General features: G+C 44.3%; 1 protein-coding gene across 1 annotated transcript in view; it reads right to left on the reverse strand.

The window, feature by feature from the left end:
- Positions 1-14,542, reverse strand: part of UBE2O (ubiquitin conjugating enzyme E2 O) — a 61,299-nt gene that overhangs the window by 23,033 nt on the left and 23,724 nt on the right. The window contains exons 2-4 of the mRNA XM_085077845.1: positions 6,081-6,140; positions 946-1,056; positions 168-265 (exon numbers count right to left, since the gene is read on the reverse strand). Coding sequence (XP_084933971.1) covers positions 168-265; positions 946-1,056; positions 6,081-6,140 — 269 coding nt within the window. The remainder of the gene's footprint in view (positions 1-167; positions 266-945; positions 1,057-6,080; positions 6,141-14,542) is intronic.

The following is a 14,542-nucleotide window of genomic DNA, read 5'->3' on the forward strand; positions in this document are numbered from 1 at the left end:
AAATGTTTTCAGAGAAAGATGTATTTTCTTGCTCTACATCTAAAGATTATGCAAGCAGATAACTTATCACTATGTAAATGAAGCCCAAACTGTTTCTTTTTCTCATAAAACAGATCAGGATTGTGGAAGCCAGGGGGGACAGTCTTCCACTGGAAAGAGAGAAGTACCTGGCTCCATTGGACAGCTTAAGGATGACCTGGTTCTTCAAATCATAGACCTTGCCCAGCCAGCAGTCATAGGCTATGTAGTCACCATACATGAAAGGCTGTGATGAAAACAGGAAACAAAACCTTATAAATATCAATTGTTGTAGCTGGAGCCAATTTTTATCACTAAGCCTAATTTTTCATCCCAGAGGAGCTCGTGTCCTACTGTCTTCCTGCAGGTTGTGACTTGGGATGAATTACGACATTCCTGCTCTTCACCCCAAAATAATCTTTATCTCAGAGGAAAAAGAACGATGACATCCTGCCCCACCTGGTCTCTGGAAATCACCTACCCACTCAAGAGAGAACCAAATGTGTTTGAGGCTGCTCCAGCTCAACAGAAATATGCTTGACTCATCTCAGCATTTCTGTAGTCTGCTTAAACCGCAGTGGTGCAGCTCAGCAGCTCTGGGCCACAGCCACAGGCTGCCCCAGTCAAGCTGCCACACCATCCTTCCACACTCAGTGCAGGAGTTCTCACACAATTTAATGTCAGTCTGGCCCTTCAAGACAATTTGGTCTCAGCAATGTGATCAGAAACACAGAACAGATGGGGAGATGAGGAGATGCTGCATCATCTCCCAGGGAGGTTGCTTGCAGCAAGTCTAAAATAAAACCAAACTGCAGATGCATCCTGCACAACATGGATGCTTTGCCTTCTAGAGTGACTTGAAGTGCAGCAGCATCCCTCCAAAGCACCAAGCCCTGGCTCCCATGTGTATTTTGGCTGTGTTCTCACCCAGATATGCTGCAGGTCTTTGCTGTTGACAGGGTAGAGGATGCAGTTGGTTCCCACCAGCTTCACAGCACACTCAATGTTGACGTCAATTACAGTTCCACACTGACTGTCCTGAAAACACAAGAGGGAAAAAGGGTTTGTTACCTGAGGAAGGTCCTATATACAAATGTATGTGTTTTGTGTGCAAGCTCTAAGTGCAGAGACAAACTTTAAGACTAAACCCCCTCTTACCCTTTGGGCCCTTGCTCTGCAGGGACATTTCACATGACACTATGAGAGCTCAGAAGGTGAGATCTCTATTACAGACCTGTAGTCTTTTCTTCTCAGTTAGAATCTGAAATGGCTGCTAAGACAGAGACTCCTGCACCTGGTCAAATAAAATCATGCTGTATCAGGTGATTAGTATTTACTTGCTTTAAAATCTGCCTGGCTCCCTGGTCTGTTCAACTGAGTGAATCCCTGCAGCTCCACAGGACCATCCTGTAGCTAATGCCCTGAATCAGCAAAGGCAGGGGTAGATCAGCAACAAAACAGAAAATTTTTAAAGCTGTTGTGACCTTATCTCACATAATTTTGCAGGCCAATATAAATGGTCTTTATTTTCTGCCATACTGAAAAAAAATCTGGCACCTTTGGTCAAATGTCAAGGTTTGCAGCCAGATAATTTATAATTAGTATAATTATAAGATGGTTTGTCATTATCTCCCTCACTTTTAAACAAAGTTTTAATCTTTTTTGTCCCCAAGAATAGCAGGCATGCTGTTAGGAGCCTTCTGGGGGCAGCTTGGCAGGGAGCACACAATGTGCACGTTGCTCACACATATGGTGGAGGTCTGCAAGGAAGGACTGCTAACCCAAACACTGTCAGAGGCAGCAGCTGCCCTGGCCTCCTGACAGCTGGGACAATCGATATTCTTACTTATTAAAGACCACAAGTCCATTACCAAAGCTGACTGAGGGCCAGCATGACAAATGCCCTGGTATGAGCTGCCCTTATCTCAAACATCAAGGTCTCTGCTCCAGCAGGACTTGAGCACAACACTCAAAGGGCTTACATCCTGCAAGAAGTGGATTTGTTTGCTCAGTTCTTTTCTTTCAACCACGGGAAATGTTTAGTCAAGGCTTTCACTCAGAGCCCCAGGCAGCCCTTGTGGGAGTTCAGGAGTTTGCTGGTGCTCAACTCAGTCTCATCTTGAGGACTGCCAGTTGGAGCAGACAGTCCAGGGTAATTCCTGGACAGATTGCTCAGCCCTTTTGGCTGGCTTGCTTTCCACTTGCCTGCTGCAAGTCCTCTCCTCACTCCACACCAGCCCAGTACTCCACAGCCCCAAGGCAGTGGGATCAGGAGAGTGGGACCTGCCACAGGCAGAGCTGTGCCAGGAGAGCCAGGCTGGCAGACCCCAAAGCAGCAGGGGCTCATTCCCTCCAGCTGCTCCACATATCACTCCCATTCCTTTCCAGAAGGGCAAAGGGAGCTTTTCCCAGCTTCAGCTCCCTCACAACAGACTGCAGCCAAGCTTGTTGCCTGCACAGGCTGCCAGGAAAGAGCCCAGCAGAGCTGTACCATAACTCTCACCTGAAAAGGGTTGGCCAGAACTACACTGGCTTCACAACAGCTGCTGCCAGCACAATTTGAGCTGTGGGATGAGTGAGGCCTGCTCAGAAGTGACACCTGCTCAACCAACCCACAGCTTCTGCAGGCTACAGCACAGCCACCTGCCCTGCTTTTCCTCCAGAGTAAACTAAAATAAGTATACCCACACCATCCTCTGGCTGTGCTTTGCAGTTCAGGCACTGTGCTTTAGACTGTTTGTTAGTAAGAACTGAAAAACCCTCAAGAAAAATTCCTTGCCCTACACTGTGCATTTCAGAATTATTTTTTCCTTTATCAGCAGCCAACGTGACAGCAGCTCTGAGACATGATACAATCCAACACCTGTGATTTCTGTGGATCATATTATCTAAACCCCTTTAATGGATAGTGAAAGAATAGCAAGCAATAAAACCAGGACTGGAGCAACTGATGTACTCCAACACCCTCTGCCTGTTCTCTGAGTTTCCCCATGGAGAAGGTACCTGCACCACCCCTGAAGGTGCCTCCCACCTAACACAGTTGGGTGCTATTACTCATAGGCAAGAGCCCCAGGTTTAGCTCAGCTTGCTTCTCCTTCCAGTTGTAAAATGCTCAAGCAAGTACAGAGCCCAGTCTGGGGTTAAGAAAGCAGAGATCAATGTTGTGAGCAGCCCCAGGACCTACAGGGCTGTTGAGTCACAGCTCTCCTCCCTCACCTGCCACTGAACCTCCCCCTTAATTATGAGTTTATTTATTTCACTGTCACATGAAACATTAGCCTGCGACAAGGGAGGCAGATTTGCAGGCTGAGGGGTTCTGCTGAATCACTCTGAGGTTACAGCAGTGCTCAGCAGTGCAGTCCCACAGAGAGACATCGCCAACTTGCCTCATCTTCCAGGGCAGGTCCACAGGCAGGCACAGCTCAAACACACCCATCCTTTCATTAGCTGATCCCATTAGAGGAAGGGCCAAAGAAGAGGGGCTGACATTTCACAGCTCTGTTATGAAAATCAATTTCCATCAACCCCAACAGCAGAAGTGGAAAAGGGAGGTGACTTAGCTGCCTTAGGAGAGCTGATGGGTTCAAGCCCCACTCACTGCACAATTAAGTGCACTCCCTGGACCTTCTTCCTGCTTTTTTCTGGTACCCTAACATCATGCACCACACTGGAGTTGCTGAATATTTAAGCAGTGAATGGATTCCTCCCCCACCAGAGACAAAGCTTTAAGGCAGACCAGCAAACTCCACTCCATAAAACACAGCCTTCACTCCTGTAACTTCTACCTCCCATCCTTCTACTCTTTCCCTTAGCACTCTCTTTTCTAATCAGAGGATCTTTACACCACCCTTCTTCCTTTGTTTAAAAGGGACAGCATAGCCCAGCATCCTTTGAAGCTACAAGATCCAGCTGTCTGACAGATTACAGACCTACTTCTTATCTTTTCCTCAAATTAGCATATCACCTGCAAATGTGAACTCTGCCTCTTTTCCTGCTTCTCATCCAGCTGGATTAGACTTTCAGGCCCAACTGCATTCAGTGGAAATGATCTTATTTTATGCATTTCCCCCTGAAGCAGTCTTTCCCCACACTCAGTGCTCGATGAGAAGCACATGGATTTGAGTCAGCTCTCCTCTCTTGAGGAACAGAGGATTTCGAGTCCTTCCCGCTCAAGGTTAAAACAAGCCCTAAGAGAGTGTGCTGAATACAGAGTAAGTTCCACATTCTCCATTTGCCAGGCCAACTGGCGCAGGGCAACCATCCCACATCCTGGGATTTGGCAGGCTGACACTTGCAGGTTTTCTATTTTAAATGCTCCTGTAATTTTTGGAATACCTCTGGTTAGCAAGTGAAGGTTTTCTTTGGGATAAAAGGGATTTATTGTTTAATTTACCACTAACATTTAAAACTTTTGAGCCATAAGTCATCCTCAGATTTGTTATGCTTTTTAATAGAGAGAAGAAATTGAGTTATAATCTCACCATTCCATCAATTAAAAAAAAAAGAAAAAGTTATTGGCCACTACTACAAAGGGTCAAGCAAATGCCATGATTTAAACATGCAAACAGACAAAAATGAATGTGTAAGACATCTGCAGGGTACATACCTACCAAAACATGTGCAGCAAGCCAGGGGAGCTAATTTCTGCTCAAATGAGTATGGAAATTGCAAACAAAAGCAGCACATCCATGTTTGCCAAGAGGAGAACAACCTGCTGTCCTGAAAGCTTAAAATGACTTTAAGAAGCTCTGGATAACAAACAGTTGAGAGATAGGACTCAAAGCATCCCCCTGAGTGAGAAGAATATACTGAAGGCTCCAGCTGTGCCAGGTACAGCACTGTGAACAGCTGATAATTCCATTTTCTACCTGTTCATTGTTTCCAATTGGAACTCTTTCATAAAGCAGCCGTTTTAGAAAAATATGTTGACTTCAAATTTCTATTTCAAACAACCATTACATTTCTTAAGGAGGTATTTTGTTTCAGCAATTTTCAAATTATCATTTAAGCCTTTTCATTCCTTTCTTTCGTTGGAATATTTTGTGAAAAAGGGGCAGGCTTACTTTTATTAATTGACAAAAAAGGCTCTTTTTAAAAAAAACCAAAACCCAAACAGGCCACCCAAGTCAGAGAATAGCCTTCTCTATCTCTGCACCAGGCTGCACACCATGTGGTGTAACTGCAGCAGTTAGTGGCCAGCTGCTTCCTTCATCACAGCCTTGGTAGCCACACTGCTGGAAGCAAGTCAAGAGAAGATAGAGGCAAGCACATGGCAGGGCCATATGGCTCAGGGTTAGAGGTTAGCTCTGAGCCACAGCAAGAAACTGCCAGCCTTGCTGAGCTCCTAAAGAGAGCACATCCCATCTGATCATCGATACTCAACAAGCTCCCCAGTATTCCTCACATAAAAACCAAATCCACACATCTCTGATAGGCACAAATGCCATACAACTAGAAGGGTGGCTGGGACATAGAATAGTACCCAGAATGAGCAAAGAGAACAATTATCAGCTGCTGTTTAAGAACTAGCTTGCTTTCTGTCAACCTAGCTGTGTTGGATGCTCCAGCAGTGCTGGGGTTTGCTCTGTTTCTGGGAGAAGTTGGAAAAGATGCTGCTTACTGTAGACTGAAAAGTCTCCCTGAAAATATTCCCTCCAAATTTTCTACCAGAGCACACAGAGAAGCAAAGGCAAGCAGCAGAAATAGGATCTGCCTCCACGCCAACCTCCCTGTTAGGTCTGGGAGAGCAAGTTCACAGTCCCCATATCTCAGAATAGATTAATTTAAAACTTTAAGAATGGCAGGGTGAACAGCCTTCTTGTCTCATTCCCACATTACCAGGCCTGCTTGCCCAGACCTTTGCAGATACTCAACGGTAGAGAGGCAGCCTTAGCAAAGTTCCATTTTCACTGGATGCAGCTAAGTCTATCCAACACACTAAAAATAGAACATGCTCAAAGCATTACTGTCCAGTTCCATTCAGGCAATTTGGCAAGTCCTAGAAATCCATGCAGCAGTATCACAATCAGAAAGGGACAAAGAAAAAAAAAAAGAGCACTTACACTGGAGCTCATATGTCTGACCACATCTCGAGGGACTACTGAGCGATCTTCAAGCTTCAGCTAAGGAGAGAAAGAGAGATTGGCTTTAGTGACCCCAGATGATACTCAGTCAGAAAGAACATGACAAATACAAATGCACAACATCCCAACCCTCCAGACTGAGGAGGATTTCAGCGGAGGATGCTGAGGCACTTCCATACACAGAGTTAATCCCCTTGGCACATTTGCAAAATCCAGTTGACAGGTCTGAAATCAGCAACCAGGGGATCCATCCACGACTGTGCTCTAAGTCAGCAGACACATCAAAAAGGGTGCAGGCATTGACTCATGCATCCCCTCAAGTCTCCCTCTCCTCTTCCTCTGCCTGCACCACGCATCATTTCCTACCCACATCCAGTCTATGTAGTAGAGAAGACGGAAGACACATGAAGTAGCACATCACACCACAGTTCTGTGTCTCATCCTGCATACTTCTCACCCAAGATAGCCCCAAGTATCTGTGGAAAGCCTGTTTGGCCTGAGACACATAAAGTAAGGTCCTGTAGAGTAAGAAGTCTTGGTTGGCAGGGGAATAGGTGACAAATCCACTGCAGCAAGCATTTGTCTTGAAAAAAAAGGAAAAGAAATGGCTGTTTCTGCATTAAGAAGCTCTCAGGTCCATGCAGGTAACAAAACATCAATAAGATCATGGATAAAGTCAAAGCACTGCTCATTCCAGCTCCTGCTAAAGCACTTGCTGGCAAGAGCTTGTTCTGGCAACAAAGGACGTGGCTGGACCATCCTTACATACCCTACAGCAGCTCACATAGACCTGTGGGCACCAGGAGTGGAAAGAGACTGTATCACTTGATGAGTCTCCAGTGATTAACCAAGTGATGCCCTTCCAAAAGTGTCCCTTCATCCAGCTGTTTCAGTGACCTCAAGACTACCTGCAGGCTATTTCATTAAGTGTTTTCAACAAGCTTAAAATTACAAAATGCAGCTGCCATCAAATACACTAAAACACTGCATGTGGGATAATGTCCTAAGGGAGGCCACAAGGCTGAACTCCAATTTCAGGCTTGCTCAGCCTCCCAGTAACTCAGCTAAAGTCTCCCTCTGCTGAACAGGAAGAAGCCTCATCTGCATTTCAGTGGTCCAGAAGTTATCTGCATTGGTACATCCCTCTGAGCCCTGCAAAAAGACTAATTACACACCCCCTGCTCTGGGATGTGCCACATGAATGCACCATGAGGGACAGAGCCTCTTTCACATCTCACTTTCAGATGTCACTGCTGCTGCATTCCTTGCTTTTCCTTGTTCATCCCCAGCCTGAAATCCACTGTGCTTTGTCAGCATTTCACCCTAACTTGCTCCCTGGCTTAGAGCCTGCCTTACTAAATTAGACAAATCTATAATCCAAGAGCAGGATCCGGAATCAAACCAAAGGACCTGAGTGTTTATCATCTTCTTGATTGCATGCTTCAGTAAGAGAGGAAGAGACCCAGCCAGCCAGGCTTTTAGACCCAACTTCTAGAGTCAGAACCACACCACAGTGGGAAACCTGAAGCCCACAGCCCATTTCCAGATTGTAGAAGTGTTTTCATTGCCTCCCACATCCCACTGGGATATATAAATAGACAATTTTTATGCTGCTTTCTAAAATTATTTGTTGAAGTAAGTATAGGCAGCCTTTTCACATCCAGAATCAGGCTGCAACATTCACATTCCAGTAAGTACTCAAGCGTGAGCAGCAGTCTGGGTATTGTAACTGAAGTTCTCTCACAGCAGAGCTCCAAGTGTATGATCATACTTTCATTTCAACATGCATTAGGGCTTAAATTGATGCATTATGTTTCAACACATCACTCAGCCATACTTCTCTGTTCCCTATGATGCAGCCTCTGAAGAACACAGACCAACAAGATGATTCGATGTTACCTGGCAGCAGCAATATCTCTGGATTAGTCAATGCTGGTAAATCACAGAAGCTGTAAATCAGCAGCATTCCCATTTTGTGATCCTTCCTCAAGAATATAATGATACAAATTCTTCCCTAAGCAAAGCATAAAACCTTCTCGGCAGGGGGACTATATCTAACCTATTTTCAGGTGTCTTGGTTTTTAAAGGCAAGACAACTATTTTCAGCTTTGTGTGCCAGACCCACCTGTCTCAGTTGCAAGGAAAAGCAAGCCAAGGAGTAGGCAGAATGCCAGCATCATCAACAAATACTTCACAGGTCTGTCAAGTAAAAAAATACTGTCTAAACCCACAAGATACCTGACCAGAGGAAGCTGGAATGGCTGCTGATGAACACAATAGTTCAGTCACAGTAATTCCTCCTGTCCTCTGTTACACCCAGAGTGATGTGATCATCAACTGATGGACAGCCCCTTCCCTCAGCACTGAGGGAATTCTGTTGCAGAAGCACTTTTAAAATAGATCCTCACAGCTCAGTTGCTATATTTACCTCTATGAAAGTCAGTATTAACATGGCTGGGTTTATGTTCTAGCCACGTGCCTTGGTTAAAGCCCCAAGAATGAGAAATAGCACTTTCCCAGAGATGCTGTGTGGAGTCCTGTGCTTCTGTATGCCAAGCTAAGCTCCCTCCTCAAATGCAAGATGTGTTTTGTGCTGTCTTTTTAAAAAATAAATTCACTATTATGAATGTTAAATAAAAATATCAAGACACTCATCACTGCACACACATTTTACCCTGATGAAAAAGGATGACACAGCCAGCCTGGGGTCAGTGATGTCCATTAGGGCCTTGACTGCAAAAAGAAGTGGCAGAATAGCTCTGGCACCTATTTATTTCCTTTGCTATTCAGATCTTCTCTTGGTGCTCAGCACTGAATCAGTGCCTGAGCTCCACAGCAAATTTACTCATCAAAAGGCAGCAACTGCAATCTGGAGAACACCTGATAATTCACCAGGGCTGATGATGCTCTCAAACCACACACAGCAGGAGGGATACACAAATTCTGATTTTCTGCATAGAGAACAAGCACCAACAGGATCATGTTCCCCTCCTCATCTAAGTCATCTCACCTCAAATGAAATAAGGGAGCCATCAGGGCTCACACCTGGAACTGGCCAGACATTTCCACTCATTAAGCCATGGGAGCTTACTGCTTTCAAACATTTGCCTAATTTCTTATTACAAACTTGTCATTTGAAACAAGATCTTTGTGGTTTGGGTTTTGTTTGTCTAAATTAACAGCAGAGGTTGAGAGAGATGTGTGTGACAGAAAACTGGATCCTCACTGTAGCATACCATTTGGCAGTGAGGTGTAAACATCCCTGGGCAGGGGTGGGCTAAACTCCCACTGTAACTCTCTGGGTTTAACCTCTCAGCTCCACTGAACAAATGCAAGATGTGGTGCCAATTTTCCTCTCCAACAACTCCCTCCTGACAAGGGCTCAAAACCAGAGCAATTACTCTGATGATCTGGACTAGCCACTGATGCCAAGTATTGACAGGTAAACAGGCAACAATCACTTCTGAAGTTTAGTTGCAAATAATATAGGAGTTGCTGAGACTGATATATGGACAATTAGCCCTCATTAGTGTGTATAAAAACAAACTGAGTACTGGAGATACTCAGCAGTGGCATAAATCCCTGGTCACTCTCTGCATACCTAAAGCAGAGCTTTTGCCACATCCTCTACCTCCAACACAATCACTGTGGTGACAACATCACTTTCTATTCCAGACACATTCCAAGTTTTATCCTCCAAAACAAGAGCTCTGGAAATAAGCTCATACGGATGGAGGAGAAAAAGCAGCACACACACACTGCTAACTGCTTATAAAAATCAGAACACAAGGCACCACTAAAAAAAAAATAAAAATAAATGGAGGAAAGCACAATGCTGGAGATGAAACTGTACATTGACCTGAACTGCTGTATGATGGCTGAGATGTTTATCTAACTGAGTGAGAAGTGAATTACCTATCATGGAAACTACTTCTGCCTCTTGAGTTAAACAAGGACTTGGCCAGCAGTGGCCACTGCCACAAGGGCAGTGAAGCCACCCTGTGACCTGCACAGACCTGTCACTGCTGCTCAGTCTGGACTACTTGTCCTCACTGGTCCCAGCATGCCTCTCACAGATTTTGTGTAACTGATCTCACTTAAAGCACTGTTCCCAGGCTCTGCCCTACAACTGTAAACAAAAAAAAGAGTAAAAAATTAGAAATTACTTGCAATATTGTGAAGCCTGCTTTGAGTTTTCTCAATGGGACTAAGAAAGAAAGAGTGAAGGGAAAAAATAACAATGCCTTTTGAATGTATTACCATTCTAAGGCCTCCTTTTTAGTCAAGCCAAGGTTTTATTCACAGAAAATATGTCACACTTGTCTTTTTGGGGCAATGGATAAACATTGTGATGGAGGAGAGATGAACTAGGACAATGAGTTCTGTCCAACAACAACAGTTAGAACTTTAGACTCACGTGTATCAAAGTTTTTTTAAGCTGCACTAGAGGCTTCTCCTGGCAAATCAATATCTGAATCTCTTCTGGAGTTAAAAATTAATCCCTTCGCTGGGACATCCCTTCAGGTCACCAACTCTGACTGCCAGTGTCCTACAATCCCCACATTAGCATTTTGATTACGAAAAGAAAACACCTACTCGAGAGCTTGGAAGTTGCTATGGAAACTTGTAACATCAGTGCTCAGGAGATGAAGAAAACCCACAGAGTAAGAGCAAAGCACAGGGAAAGGAACTACTGCAGCAACAGGTTATAAGGTACCACAGAGTTCTCCAAAGCCTAGTACAGAGCCAGTTAATCACCAGTTAAAGCTAAATCCAAGTGCCTGGTTCTAGGAAAAGTTAAAACCTTGCTTCACTGAGCTGAAAGAAAGGCTCCTTGGAGGTATTTTAAAAGACCTGGATGGCCTCTCAGCACCTGAAATAGGACAGGATGTACCACATTTCCCATGCCTGGTTCCTAAACCTGAAAGCAAATCCTCTTCTCCAGTCCTGAAGCTGTGACTTGGAAACCTGCACCAGATGCATTGGTTTGTGACTGGGACCACTGCAGGGCTCTAATTGAGGTTAAAAGGAAAATTCATTACTACATGAAGCAACTCCTGGCCATCAGCAGCTCCAAACCCAGGCACCAGGAGAAAATAAAACAGCTGCAGAGCTGCCTTGGTGCTGGAATGGCTGTGGGGTGGTTGCTCATGTAAGTGTGCAGGAGGAAGCACAGCAGGCAGAAGCCAACCCAACTCAGCATCCCTCAATTTTAATTTTTTTTTTTTAACTCTAAGGTCTGATTACACACGAAATTCACTTCAGCTAAAACAGCAGTGTAGCAATCAACTCAACACAAGCTGTTTTTATTTTAAATCTAGATGAGGTGTCTAAAAAAGCAAGTCAGCTGCCAAATATAGCACAGATACACCAAGTTAGATGACAAAGGTTCAAAAATTCAGTGACCCAGAAGATCTGAAGCCAAGATATTTTAATATCATTCCAGTATCAACACATTACCAGTGGCATCACATATTCCTCTTGGAAAAATATGTTCCCCATCCAAAGTTCACTTCCTGTGAAACACTTCTGTTACATTGATCAGATTGCGTTGCACATGAGCAGTTGTAAAAAGCAGGAGGAGAGATGACAAAGCAAGAGCAGAGAATCCCCTGGAAGCTCAGATTTAATTCACACAGTGACATTTGAAGTGGCACATGTTGCTTCAGTTCTAACTGGAGGTTTCCAACCATGCTGGGCTTTTATGGCAAAGAAAGATGGGAGAATGGGACAGAGGACAGGCTACTAGAAACTTAAGACTCCTGAGAACTAAAATTCCACTACCCAGAAGAGCTGAACAATGAGCTACACAATACAGAGGGTTTTAAAAACAACCCTTGAGGGATGCAGCTGCAAAACTATGGAAACAAATCTTCTGCACTGATTGGTACAAAATTTCTGCCCATGACATCTCCTAGCTACTCCTACATGGCAGGCATAAGTAGTCTGTGGCTCTTCCAGACAAAAAATTCAAAATCTGTTTGAGACAGGAGGTTGTGGAGACTTCTGGGCTTCTTACAGAAGAACTACACCCTTCAGGGGGCAAGGTTTAAGCTTCTGCCAGCTCAAGTATTCAATGTTAGAGTGGTAGGTGGCTTCCAAGACCACCACAGAACAGAGCTGGCCACTGCTCTGCCACATAAAATAATGCCTTTAGATCATAGAATCACCATCACAGAATGGGTTGGGCTGGAAGGGACCTCAAAGACTATCTCATTACAACCTCCTGCCATGGGCAGGGACAACTTCCACTATCCCAGCTGCTCCTAGCACTGTCCAACCTGGCCTTGAACACACCCAGGGATGGGACAGCCACAGCTTCTCTGAGCAACCTAGAGATATATGGAGATTTTTAGCCATTTTACTTTAGCATCACTCGGCATTTTCGTAGTATCATGATACTGCTTGTCATCTGAAAGCACTCAAAGAATCACAAAAGGAGAAAATATTTGAGAGTTACTCAGGAATTGCATCAGGAGATTAAAAGAATTGTTCAAGGTGACTAATATGACTTGGATTGAGCTAACTCTCAAAAACCTTGAGTGACTCAGGAATACAGAATTTCTATTGGTTTGGAAGGACAGTGAGCAAGATCTTTGTTTCCTCTATTCTGTGCAAGAGTCCAAAAGCTTGTTCGTGAGGCTGCTTTGGGCAGCAAAACACCCTTCTGTGAAAGGTCAGGTTGATGATTAACTTCAGGTGCTGGAAGGAGAGATCAGGGGTAGGCAGGAGGGGTGCTAAAATGCTCCCCTGATCTGAAAGAAATGCTTTAAAACACTTCACAGAGGCTAAGATGAAACCAAGACAGCTTTGCATCGCAGCAGCTCTACCTGCAGGCAGTCACCTGATCACACATTACAATTCTTTTGTTCATGCAACCAGCAGCTCTGAATCTGTCAATCATCCAACATTCAGCATATCCACAGCTGCACAAACTGAGAGTCAACACTAAGCCAACCCCAAGCACTGCCTGTTACCTGCAAACTACTGTGGATTAATTGTACAGTTTGGGCATAATATTATTTTCAGAAAACAAGAAAAAGGCATGGCCTAAAGCAGAATTTTCTAATTAGCTCACAAAGATCCCATCAGTGGTAGGGATGAACACAGCAATTTCCAGCCCCAGGCCAGCACACACTGCTCTAAAACACACTTGCCTCCCAGCAGCTGAATGTCTACAAAACTCTAAACCCCCCATACTAAGGGAACATGATTTTTTATCTAATTACACACAAATTGTATCTGCAGCTATCAGAGCCAGGCAGCACTTGCCATCATGCAAAGAGTCACTGAGCAAACCCCAGGCACGTGAGTTTGTGGAAGGCAGCAGAGAAGAGAAGCCTCTGCAACACCCACAGGAGACCAGGCAACCTGAAAAATGAGAACTGGCTCCACATCACTATTCACTTTTGACACTGCTAGAGTGCAGGGAAGGTTTGTAACACAGGCAGCTTAAAAATCCAGCTGTGTCATTAGTTCTGATAATCTCCCAATGCTGCGAAGCTTCCCTGGGGACCTGCAGCTCTCGTAAGACAAAGTGACAGCTCTGTAATTTGTCTTTATGACATATTATGGAGACACAGAAACCTGAAGTCACTCAGTTGAGTCCCTTCCAGCTTCAGCCTGAAGCTTCCTGAGTCTCCCCTATTTTCACATCTACCTGCAATGTACTTGTAGCTACTTTTGTTCCTGTCTACATTTCTGACCATCCAACCTATTGTTTTTTATTTTTATTCTCCACGTTATTTTTGGGTAATGAAGTTTTTTTGGTGGCAGTACAAAACTCCTTCCACAGCAAAGTTCTGGTCCTTCAGTCACAGCCAAACAATGCAGGATCTTCCCCTCATCCCAGCAAACATCACCTTTGAGCCTCCTGGCAGAAAGACACTGAAAGTTTCTACTTTTTCAAGAGGTGGAAATTTGGTTAAAAATTCTGAACAAATCACTGGATGAAACAGAAGTTCAGTTTAATTAAAATGTGGGTAAATGCTGTGCTTTGTAGCAGAGGAACCCAGCTTTAAGAAATCTTCTGCTAAGCAAAAGTAAATCTTTTACTTGGATTTCCCTTGTCCAAGAAGTATTATTTATTTTACTGGCAACAAATCACTTCTGTGGCTCTGCATGTTTACATGACATTTTGGAAAAGACTACAACACAGATTCCCTGGCCCAGTGAACACACCACTGTGAAAACAAAGTACAAGGCAGTAATTCAAGGGAAGGAAGATAAAACAACAGGAAGGTTACTGGGTTATTATTTAAAGGAAAAGAAGCAGCTCTGGGAGCATTTCCCAGAAGAGAGAATGTGGCTGGGAGAGAGGAAGATTATGGAAGTAGACAAGTAAAGCTGCATAACCAACAGCCACTCTCAGCTCTTCAGTATCCTCAGCCTCACTTTTCTGTCTGGTGTGTAAATGCTGAACACCACCTCAATCCCACATG

The sequence above is a fragment of the Lichenostomus cassidix genome, chromosome 18 (assembly GCF_008360975.1).
Source record: "Lichenostomus cassidix isolate B80296 chromosome 18, HeHo_3.0, whole genome shotgun sequence".
Taxonomy (NCBI): domain Eukaryota; kingdom Metazoa; phylum Chordata; class Aves; order Passeriformes; family Meliphagidae; genus Lichenostomus; species Lichenostomus cassidix.